Here is an 11,387-nt window from a genome sequence, read left to right as displayed (position 1 = left end):
TCCTTCACCAATGGGCACGGAGGGGACTTAGGACACTCCTTCACCAATGGGCACGGAGGGGATCTGGTGTGCTCACTTTCCTCATCAGCTAGTGTTTGATAACCAAATGCCAGCGAGTGGTGGGAAGAAAGCAACTCTTGGTTCTAAATTCTGCCTCTACAACCCAGCCCACCGGGGTGCGTTCATTTTGTGCTAATGAGGCAGAAGCTGGAGAGGGAGAAGAAACTGATGAGGAGTGTTCTGAGATTTGTGTTTTCCTGACCATAGGAGGTTTAATCATTGATTTCTGTCAGTAAGACCCCAAATGTGATTCACATGTTTCTTTTTAAAAGCATCATTGCTTACTTTCCCCAGCTTTTTTATTCACTTTATACTTGATTTCAAAATTCAGTATTATACCTTTTAGAGTGTGAATATTAAGTGTCTGTGGAAAAGAGTAAGTCATATCAATACTGAATCCCTAATTCTTAAGAACATCACATAAGTATGCACTGATTTTTCTACATCTTGAGAACGATTCATTATGTCCAAAGTTTAGTATAAAATTAACTTACTGTGTGATATTTTAGAAATTAAGTTCTTTGTATACCCACCCCCTATGTTCTCTCGAACTCAGAAAACCCACTGCCATCGAGTCAGTTCCTACTCATGGCAACATCTGTGCCATCACATACATACATTGTCATGTCCATAGAGTTCCTATTAAAACAGCATTCCGATTTGCAAATGAACTTCTAATAATATCCATCCTATTTGGGCCCACCTATACCAAGACTTTTAAAAGTGAATTCTGGATATACCCATTTATTCCCACCACTGCTTAACTTCCAAGCTATTTGTGTGTAAACAAGGGCTTGCGATGACGTTACTCATCCAGTGGCAGTTTTCTCCACGGACGTTCCAACCGAGAGTTGGACATCCGGGGAATTAGCCTTCTAGGGAGCCACTGTGACATCGCTGTCACTGAACTGGGGCATCAGTGAATGAACCTGGTGGAGGAGGCTGCTGCTAATGACCGGGAAGAAATGGTCTCTTTACCCACCGGTACTCTGGTAATCAACAGAGACAGGAAGTAAATCATGAAGTGTTCCTCGTGGCTTACTGTAAGAAACACACTGTGCACCCGAAAATACAGGGGAAACTGGCCGCTGTGATTTGAAATAAGGTCACTTCAAGCTTAAGTGACACTATTTATGCTTGGAGTTTACAGTCTACCTTGGAGGAACGCTATTTAGTTTTTAAGAAAAGAATATTCTAAATCTGGAGGTTTAAATTGAATTTCTTGAATCTTTCAAAAACACTTAAAAAGAAAAATTTTAAACGATGGGAGTCTGGAATCTGTGTAATCTCCCCTACTCACCCACCCCTCCATCCTGGAAGATATATAGCTATTGATTTGGAAGACATTCTGGCTTTAAACACTTGCCAATGGTTTTGTGAGCATCATACATTATCCAGTGATTATTTAAGCAAAAGAGACATAAAGTGACTCGAAGCAATTTGCCAGCGAAGGTATGTGAAAAGCTTCTAACCTGAAATAAGCCTTCTGAACAGAAAACCCAACTGCTTCTGCAATAATAGTTTCAGATATTCTGATCAAAATTTCTTTTATATCACACACACACACACACACACACACACACACACACACACACACACACACTCTGTGTGTGTGTCAGAAATACTGTGTCAGATTCACACTTAGGTCCAATTGATTTATAATGTGCTTCAATTCCCAGCGCACCTCCATGTGCTTTCCTGCTGACTGTAACCATGGCAGCCTATTTCAATTAGGCAGTGAACTGTTCTCCACGAGGATGTGCCTCTGCTAGCCCCAGAACTAGAGCCACAATTGTGCAAGCTTACAAGCTCCCCAGGGTACCATGAGGTTGCCCCCAACCCCAGGCCAAAGATGTGCAGCAAACCTCACACTCCTCTCCCAGACGGATTTTCCAGCTTGGGGCCTGGGGCCTGGGCAGGGGTTGGGGTGAGAGACTAACCACTAAATTACAGCGAGAACCTTCTTGATTTGTCTAGGTCCTTTGGAAAGTATTGCTTCCACCGTGCCAGCGCAATATTCATCAAAACACTGGTGGGTAAAGAAAGCACGAACAGGGAGGAAAGAGAAAGGAGGGAGGTTTAGAGGAAGAGGAAAAGCATCAATGGGGAGCTGAGTTGAGGGCAACACTCAAGCCACCTGCATATCTGGCAGTGGGAGCTGCAATCAGGTATGCGACACTGCGCAGAGACTGCCCTCAGGAGGCTGCACGCTGGGCACCCCCAGACCCTGTTCCCAGAGAACCATCACCACCCAGGGCTGTTCCCTACCTAATCCTAGGTGCGGGTGGTGCTCCACTAGCGTCCAGCTGCTGTCATCCACACAATGACTTTTGTAAACCAGCAATTGGCACAGGTCCCTGGCTGTCATGTCTGCTAGAATTTCCACCACTTTGCACGTCCCATCTTCACTAAAGACTTTAACATCCTGCAACATAAAAAGAGGATACTTACAGGTAGGCAATTTTGTTATTTGAATCCAAAACACTGAAATAAAGACAACAAAAATACAGAAAGGCTCCAACATATGTATAACGGCTCTTCCATCCACCATGCGACCACAGTCGCAGGAACAGGAGTGGCGTACCCACGGGGGACGTTCCCTGCCCGCACCCCACGTGCCCCTTCAGAGGGCCGCAGAGCAGGCAGCAATCTCACAGGCACCCGAGTCTGAAAATGCTCCTCACTCCTCAGGGGTGCCCAGCACACCACTGAAGTCCACCAGCTGTTTCTCAATGGCCTTTCTTAGGCAGGGGCAGCGTCGGTTTAAAATGTTGCGGGTGGCCTCAGGGTTGGAAATTTTACAGTTGAGCCGACTGTAAAGAACAGACAACGAAATACACCTGGCCTACTCTCTCCCTCCATCCGTCACAACTTTTGATAACTGTACCTCCCAGGGTCCCGATTCGAGTGGCTGATGCTCAGTGCCCTTTGAACTCTACCCCCGACTTGCGTCACATTGGCTTAGAAGAAGCTGAGATACAGTAATACGAAGACCCTGAGATTTTATAATTTTTACCATGGAGGGGAGAGGAGGCACAAACCAAAAAGCCCCGACTAGCGAGGATCCTTTTTCTAGAATCCTTCACATTTCTTAAAAATCAATAGCTCCCAGACTAGATGACTGACACCTGGAGTTTCAGAGCATTATAAACATGCCATGCCCGAGCAACTATCACCCACAGGGAGGGGCTCCCTTTAGGAGACTGTGAGATGCTTTTTAAAAAAAAATCTTACCTCAGCAGCATGGAAAAGGCAGCAGTCAGAAGAACAAGATGGCATTTTAAATAAAGGGTGCCTCTTGAAAGGGAGTTTGTTGCTGGCCTCTCCTCCCTGTACCTGACAGGCTGGGCTGTACTGCCAGGGTCCTGGTGCTATCAATGGATGGCGGTGCCAAGCCTGCATGAGCTCTTGGCAGGAAGGCTGTTTCTGGGCAGGCAGGGAAGACGCTTGCTCAAAGGCAGCCTTCCTCACACACAGTCCTTTAGGTAGTGAATCAAACCATGTTCTGCAGACCAATCACGTCCTTCCCTCGGACTGATGTAATCACCCCCCACACACTCTCCCACTACAGTGCAATGGCCCTGGCGGAGGAGGAGGAGGTGGTGGTGACAGGACAACAAAACCCTCGCAGACCAGCAAGCCAGAAGGATCGGTGTCAATGTTTTCCCCTCCTCTGATCAGAGTGAAATGCCAAGCAGGACACTCAGTGCCCGAAACACTTGCATATCTGACTCCTGACTTGTCTGCGAACTCTCTTGATAATCCTGTCCCCTGCCATGGATGGGGTCAGTTGCCACTTTTGTACCAGAATGACAGCTTTCCCCACCAATGATCACAGGAGCCCTTGATCCCTGTTCATCTTAAACCAAGTGCTTAGTTTGAATTTCATTTGAGCAAAGAGGGCAGAGAGGAGAGGGCTATTGTTGGGGTCAAAGCCTTGGCTAGAAAGCAAGCAGGGCAGAAATTAGGAATGCCTGAGTCTAGAAACCCTGACTTCCCAGTCCTCTGACATCTCCGGGCCCCTGGTAACCCTGTGGCTGGGAAGCTTTGAAAGCTCAATCAGCAATATGCAACGCAGCCCATCACTCAGGAAGGGCTTCGCTGCCTTGGAGCCCCTCAGCCACTGAGACACTGCTCAGGGTGACTGGCACGGAGGAACCTGCCTTCCAATCGCATGTAGTGTTGAAGAAATCCACCCATTTGTTTTTGGACTTAGTTTTGCTCAATGAACTCATTCTTCTGCCTAACAAGTTTGAATACGGCTGACACTACTGAGTGAGTCAATAAACATAAAATTTAAATAATGTTTCTGGCCTACAGGTAAAAACTTTTATTTACAATACAGAATTAAAGAGTAAACCAAATCATAGCTTTAATATAAAACAGAAATCTGGACAATGCAAAGAATTAATATACTCCCTTATAAGTTAACGATATAATGTAACATGTCTTCCATACATGTCTTTAATCACCCAAATTCCAAATTTATTTTCTTCCCTCAGATTCTAAGTGAGTTTGCCTATGAATACCATATCACAATCTACCACTGCCAACAAGTGGACTCCCTGAATGGGGTGTCACGGCTGTAAATCTCTATAGGAACAGACCTCTCTACCCGGGAGTAGCTGGTGAGTGTGAACTGCCAACCCTTCAGGTTCGCAGTCCAGTGCTTACTCGGCCGCATCATGAAGGCTCTTTAACAACAAGAACAAATCAACAAAACTCACTGCGGTGGAGTCAGTTCTCACAGCAACCCTCAGGACAGAGCTGAACTGCTCTGTGGGTTTCCAGGGCTGCAAATCTTTACAGGAGCAGAAAGCTTGGCCTTTCTCCCGAGGGTCAGCTGATAGTTTCAAATTGCTGACCTTTAAGTGAGCAGCCTCCTTCCCCCCACCCCCATCAGCTGCTACCCCACCAAGACCCCTTCTGAAATATGTGGAAGTGCATTTCCGTGCTGACGAGTCCCCCGACCACTGTTTTTGGTCTAAAACAGCCTTGGCACCAGTGTTCTCTAAACTTCCTGCTCACATTCTCTTTGCTCTGTAGAGGTCCTCTGCTGTATCTTCACCACCCCCCTTGCTCCCACCTAGTCCATAGTCATCTGCATATTAAAAGCTTTGTCACAGGGCAACTCTTGGGGCAGGGTGGCACGGCTGGCTGTGGCTAAAGATACACCCCCAAAGCTCAGGTGCTTGGGTCCTGTATTGTCCACTTAGAATTGCTCCCCCAGGCCTTCCTTAACCTTCCTTAGGATCTACTGAGGAGAGAAGAAACATTCAAGACAGAAAGCCAGGAAGACCAGCATACAAAGAAGAATAATTAGACCCATATTTGGAGCTATAAATGGGAATATTTGCAGTGAATACTTAAAGCACAAAGGATAACAACGCACTGCACCGCCATCTTCAGCCATGGTAAAGGCCAGCAGCTCCAGAGGAGCCAGCTGGACGGGAGCCTCTTGCTGTTGAGTAGATTTTTGCCTCGTGGTGATCTCCCATGGGTGAGAAAGCAGCAGTGCTCTGCAGGGTTTTTTTGGGTGTAACATTTGTGGACGCACACTGTCAGAGGCGTGCTCGGTGGGTTTGATCTGCCGATGTTTAGGCTAGTAGATGAGCACATCATTTGTGACACCCAGGAAATTTGCTAATGGCCCTTTACTACCCATACGAGAGGTCCAGGGCTGGCCTCATTCTGGAAGCAAATAAGAGCTTTCCATGTCAGTCCGTAGAACAGCAGCCCTTGCTGCCCATGGGCCCTTCAGAGCAGGGCTGGGCACTTATCCTCCAGTGCTCAAGCCCCTGGCACAGGTCATGTGGGACATGGGTCTCCTGAGGAGGTGCACAGCAACGGGACTGCATGCACTTATTGTAGGGGACCTCATTTGTCCGGGGAATAGAGGAGTCAAGACTGGGATGGAAAACTCAGAGCTCTGCCATACGCTAACTCTGGAATGTGTCGATGAATCACCAAGGCACTGACTTTGAGGGCTGGTGGCGCTGCCGGCTAAGTGCTGCGCTGCGAACTGCAAGGCTGGCTATTCAAACGCACTAGCCACTCCTGAGGGAGAGAGATGAGACTGTCTTCTCCAGTAAAGATTGGCAAAGTCTAGGAAACCCTGTAGAGCAGTGCTTCTCAACCTTCCTAATGCCGTGACCCTCATGTGGTGGTGACCCCCCAACCATACAATTATTTTCGTTGCACACTTCATAACTGTAATTTTGCTACTGTTAGAATCAGGCGACCCCTGTGAAAGGTTTGTTCAACACCCTCCAAAGGGGTAAGGACCCACAGGTTGAGAACCTCTGCTCTAGAGGGTCGTTGACTCTGAATTAACTCTATGGCCATGGTATGGTTAGGTTTTTTCTGCTTTTTTACTGAGATCAACTAATAGCAGGTCAAAGGGTGATCTCTTGCCCTCCACCACCAGACATGTATATATATTTGAGATTTCGATTAGGAGAGAATGAAGTGTTTTTCCATTTAATCAAGAAGTAATGGTTTTGTGGGCTCTCTTTTTCTAGCGGAAAGGATAAATCGGCACAGCAGTTGAACAGTTTCTCACAAGCATTTGCAGTTTGCGCCTGGCTTTTGAGGGCTAATATCTGGCTTCCTCGTGGATCAGAAAATTCTCAAAATCAAAGTAAGATGTCTGTTCTTCATTTTCCTCTCTGACAGTGGCTAGAACCTTTTTATGGTTGATATGACGAGGCTGTCTCGAATCCCGACTGGGTGTAATCCTGTTCCATCATTTCCTTGCTGTGGAAACTTGGCTGAGTTACACATCTTGTCTCTGTTAGTCTATCTGTAAAACGATCTCCACAGTGTATCCAGCTTCTCGGAAATGATCTACCACAGGGCTGTGCGTAAGGCAGGACACCTAGCTGAACACCCAGGTATAGATACTAGAGGTAGAGAAAGGCAGGCCCAGGGCCCTGAAGGTAGCTTTTGTTCCAGAATTCCAATTCTGAGAAAGCAGACTTCATGGCTAGCAGGAGGCAGTGGGTACAACTCAGAGAAGCCAGCCCGAGATACTTAATTTCCTTTCCTCCTCGGCAAAGGAAACTAAATAGCTAATCGCTTTTAAAAATAAAACAGTAATATTAAAGAGGGCATAATTATGTCAACAGCATGAGAGTCTTTTCAGAGTTAGTGGGGGGAGGAATGCTTTGCCACTAGAACCAGCCCTCTGACTGTCTTGGCACAACATCCACTTATAAAGGCCCTGAAGTGGCAATAGAAGGTTCCATTGTTCCCAGACTCTCTGTTGTCACTTTTTATACATTCATTATGTAGGGAGAGAAGCAAGAGCTTAATGCTATTCAAATGCAAAGGAGGGTGTTTAAGAACAATTAAGAATTAAGGGTACAGAGTACATGCTTTACTCTGGGTCCCCAAACTTCATTTGGGAGCCTTTGGCTTTCCTGTGTTCAAAATCCAGCTGGTTCTGACAATAGAGTAGAACTGTGACAGGTTTCCAGGCATGTAAATCTTTACCAGAGCTGACATCAGCTGTTTTCTCAGGTGGAGTAGCTGGTGAGTTTGAACCTCTGGTCTTCTGGCTAATCACCAAGTGCTTAACCACTGTGCCACAAGGGCTCATGCCCTTCTCTCAGTAGCCCCCAAAGGTGGGGTTTTTGAGCCCCCCTATGCAGTGAATTGCAGAAGAGGCTCTTCCTCCTGCTGGCCGGCCTAAGAATGCTGGCCTCTCCGCAGGGCTTACAGGTTTCAGGTAATCTTGATACTGAATTCGCAAGACTGCTCAGACCTTGGCAACAAGCCTTGGTCAGAGGCTCAAATAAGAGCCACCTTTTAAAAATAGAAAATGGGGCATTCTTAGCTCTTTGCCCTCTTAAGAGCTGTCTGCTGTATAAGATGTCCTTGGATGGGTACCCTGACCTTCGGCACGTGCGGCCTGCACTCCTGGCTGCTTCCACTGACCCAGAGCAGCCAAGGAAACCAAGGCCTCTGCAAAGAAACGGAGAGACGCGGAAGCCCGAAGAACCCGGAGTTCTTGCGTCATCTCCGCCCTGCTTCAACAGCGCCCGGGGTTCTAGTGTGAATGTGTTCTTTAAAGGTCAGATGAACTTCAGCTGTAATTTTTATTAACTCCCCAAGTTGGCTTGCAAGGGTGGTAAGCACACACTTCCGGAAGGAAGATGGTGATTTATGGGAAGAAGGTGATTTACCTTCCATGCAGGTGACCCGCATGCGATTCCTGGCCAACACACCTCAGGCAAAACCACCAGCCACCTATCAGTGGAAGCTTGCAGGATATGCTGATGCTGCGTTGATGCATCTGAATTATAGTGTTGGCCAAGAATAACCGATATACCACAGACTGCCAGAAGAACAAATAAATCTGTCTTGGAAAAAGAATAGCCAGCATTCTCCTTACAAGTGGAGATGGTGAGATTTCATCTTACATGCTGTAGACGTGACCACAGTGCTGACCAGTTCCTGACAAAGGACTTCATGTTTGGGGAAAGAGAAGGTCAGAGGCGAAAAGGAAGGCCCTCAATGAGATGCACTGATACAGTAGCTGCAAGAATGGGTTCAAACACAGTGAGAGTCCTGCAGATGACACAGGAGCTGGCTGTGTTTTATTCCGATGTGCACAGGGTTGCTGGAAGTTGGAACGAACTCAACGGCACTGAGCAAGAACATGATGCCTAACAGGTTCCAGCAGAGTTTCCAGACCAAGATGGACTAACAAGAAAAGCCTAGCAATCTACTCCTGGCCACCAGCCAGTGGCGATCCTAAGGATCGAAACAGCTAGATCCACCAATGATCACGGGGATGGTGCAGGGTCAAACAAAATGCTCTTCCCTTGTGCACGGCCCCCCATGAGTTGAGGGCTGACTCAGTGGCAGTTAACCATTCTGGGGGAGCCAGGTTGTTTGTGAAGGCCAAAGGCTCACAAGAAGAGACGTCCCTGAGAGAGAAGGACTAACAGCAAAAGCAGCCAGAAGAGCTCCAAGAGGCAACAAGAATAAAATCCTGTAAGGAGTGGGGTAGGTGTATCGGGTATGCAATGGTTCAGCACTCCATTGCTAACTGAAAGGTCAGTGGTTTGAATTCATTAGTTGTTTAAAGAAATGTGTGGCAGGCTACTCCTGTAAATATCTACACCAAGGGGCAATTTTACTGTCCTATAAAACTCACTGCCACCCAATCGATACTGATTCAAAGCAACTCGACAGGATTGGGGACAACTGTCCCTGTGAAGTTCTGAGCCTGTCACTGTTTCTGGAAGTAGAAGGTCCGTCTTTATCCCATGGGACTGATGGCGGTTTCAAACTGCTGATTGGGCAGATCGCTGCCCAGTGCATAACCACCAGCAAGCATTGTCCTGTGGGGTCACTGTACATCAGATGTTGAATCAAAGGCAATGGGAATGGTAGGGAGGTCCCCATCCCACTGTGATACTCCAGAGCCTTGAGAAGAAAGAACTGGAAGCCCAGGTAAGTGGATGGAACCACTCCTCAGTGCACTCAATGCAGAAACCAGGTCAGCACTCAATGCTACTTCCCTCTCCAGGGAAAGCTTGAAATGGAAAATGCTGCGGCCTAAATCTGAACTGAGAGCTACCTGACCCTGTTTGTCTTTCTGGTCCTTTACTTAGTTATCCACCATCCCCACGCACTCCTTCTGGCCAACAGGGATCCAAGATTCCATGGAGCCTTTCTGAAAAGACTTCTGATTTTAGATCGTCTTGAAACCCTAAAATGAGGTCCTTAAAGGTCTACAGGAAGGTCTGGGGTAAGCAAAATTTACTTTATGTCAGGGTCAGCGAGAGGGCTGGATGAGCCATCCCAAACTGCCTCATATGATCCATTCCACTGGTCATGTCCCGATGACTCATCCCAACACCGAGGGAGAGGGACTGAGATGAGCCAATAGGGTTCTGCCAGTCCATCCCTATAAAATTCAATGTCATACCCCTAGACATCTGCATCCTCAGATCATGAGGTGACCCGCCCCTTGACTGAACAAGACTTTGCTTATTAAATCTTTGCTCTGCTTTCCTGTCCTGTCAGACTGTCTTGTCTTGATGTCTTGCATGTGTGGCTCCCTCTAATGTAGTGGCCAACCACTCAGGAGAAACTTGCTAGCTTTTCTCTGAGGAAGAAAAGGCTGGTTACATTGGCTTTTCAACACAGAACAATCTAGACTGTGAGTCCCAGAGATTTGCAGTTACTGTGCTTGGCTGCTAACTCAAAGGCTGGAGGTTCACATTCACTCGGGGGCACATCTGCTTCCCAAAGGCCAGACATATAGTCACATAGGGGAAGGTTTTGAGTCAGAACTTCCTGAGAACAACTAGTTTTAAACTGGAATGAGAGAACCAGAGTTAAGTTAAATAACATTTTCAGTAGAAAGCAATATAGCTCTACCCCTTCCCCTCTCTCAGTTCTGTTCTAAATTGAGATATAAGGAGCGATAACCCAAACCACTACACTTAATTATAGGTCTCTATTCACTATCATAAGAACACATACAATAATTCTGTTCAATTACATAGATTCAAATTTACTTTTGAAACAAAATCTGCTTTATAACTATTGATTTCAAGTTTTCCCAGTGAGCATTAAAAATACTTTGAAGTCCCAGCAAATCTTTCTGCAAAGGAGATAAAAGTTCTAAATATAACTTTTAAAAATAAAGTTCTTAAAAGTCAGCCTCTGTTTTCAGAGGCCAGGCTGGTGTTTGGCTAAGGCCAGGCTTAGGAGGTGGGTGACCAGACTCAAACGGCAGGGAGTGGAGCCCACCCCCAGTTTCTCTGCTTCTGTTCATACCAAGAGGTCTTGGGGACTACCTACTTCCGGGGAGAATCGATTGTTAGGGAGAATCGGTTCTGCCCATCTATATGTTTTTAACTTTATTAAGAGTGCCCGCAGTTTTTCTGAAGTTAAAAAGGTGTCTGTTAACTTTACAAAAATTGCCCGGGGAACACGGGTGGCGTCGTGGGGTTTTGTTTGGCTGCTAACAGCAAGGTCAGCTTCAAAACTACCCGCAGGAGAAAGTCTTTCTGCTCCTGTGAAGCTTTATAATCTCGGAAGCCTATGGAGGCAGTTCTACTCTACCCTAAGGGTCACTATGAGTTGAAACCGCTACAATGGTAGTAAGTGGAAAATTACTTGGATAAAATATCTATAAAGTTCCACCAGACTTAGGGGGGGAAAAAGCCATTAAAACACAACAGTCTTTGGCAAGATGGATGAAGTGGTAAGAGGAGTGAGTGAGAAATGGCTCCTGGCTGCTATCGTGCATGCAGGTGGTTGTGCGTACCAGGTATTCTTTGGAGAAAGGTGTGATCAGGGCGAGG

The 11,387-nt window shown here is 46.7% G+C and overlaps 1 protein-coding gene across 4 annotated transcripts in view; it reads right to left on the bottom strand.

Moving 5' to 3' along the window:
- Positions 1-11,387, bottom strand: part of GRB10 (growth factor receptor bound protein 10) — a 254,495-nt gene that overhangs the window by 75,854 nt on the left and 167,254 nt on the right. For 3 of the 4 annotated variants that reach the window (XM_004708038.3, XM_045286355.1, XM_045286356.1), the window contains one exon: positions 2,329-2,485. In XM_004708038.3, the coding sequence (XP_004708095.1) occupies positions 2,329-2,485 (157 nt within the window). Of the gene's footprint in view, positions 1-2,328; positions 2,486-3,294; positions 3,485-11,387 lie in introns of those variants that run through there. The other variant, XM_045286357.1, reaches the window with a different exon arrangement.

The sequence above is a fragment of the Echinops telfairi genome, unplaced genomic scaffold, assembly GCF_000313985.2.
Source record: "Echinops telfairi isolate 266 unplaced genomic scaffold, ASM31398v2 ScPeMD7_7;HRSCAF=31, whole genome shotgun sequence".
Classification (NCBI taxonomy): Eukaryota; Metazoa; Chordata; class Mammalia; order Afrosoricida; family Tenrecidae; genus Echinops; species Echinops telfairi.
Note: the sequence above shows the minus strand (reverse complement) of the source record. Positions and strands in the feature narration are given on the sequence as shown.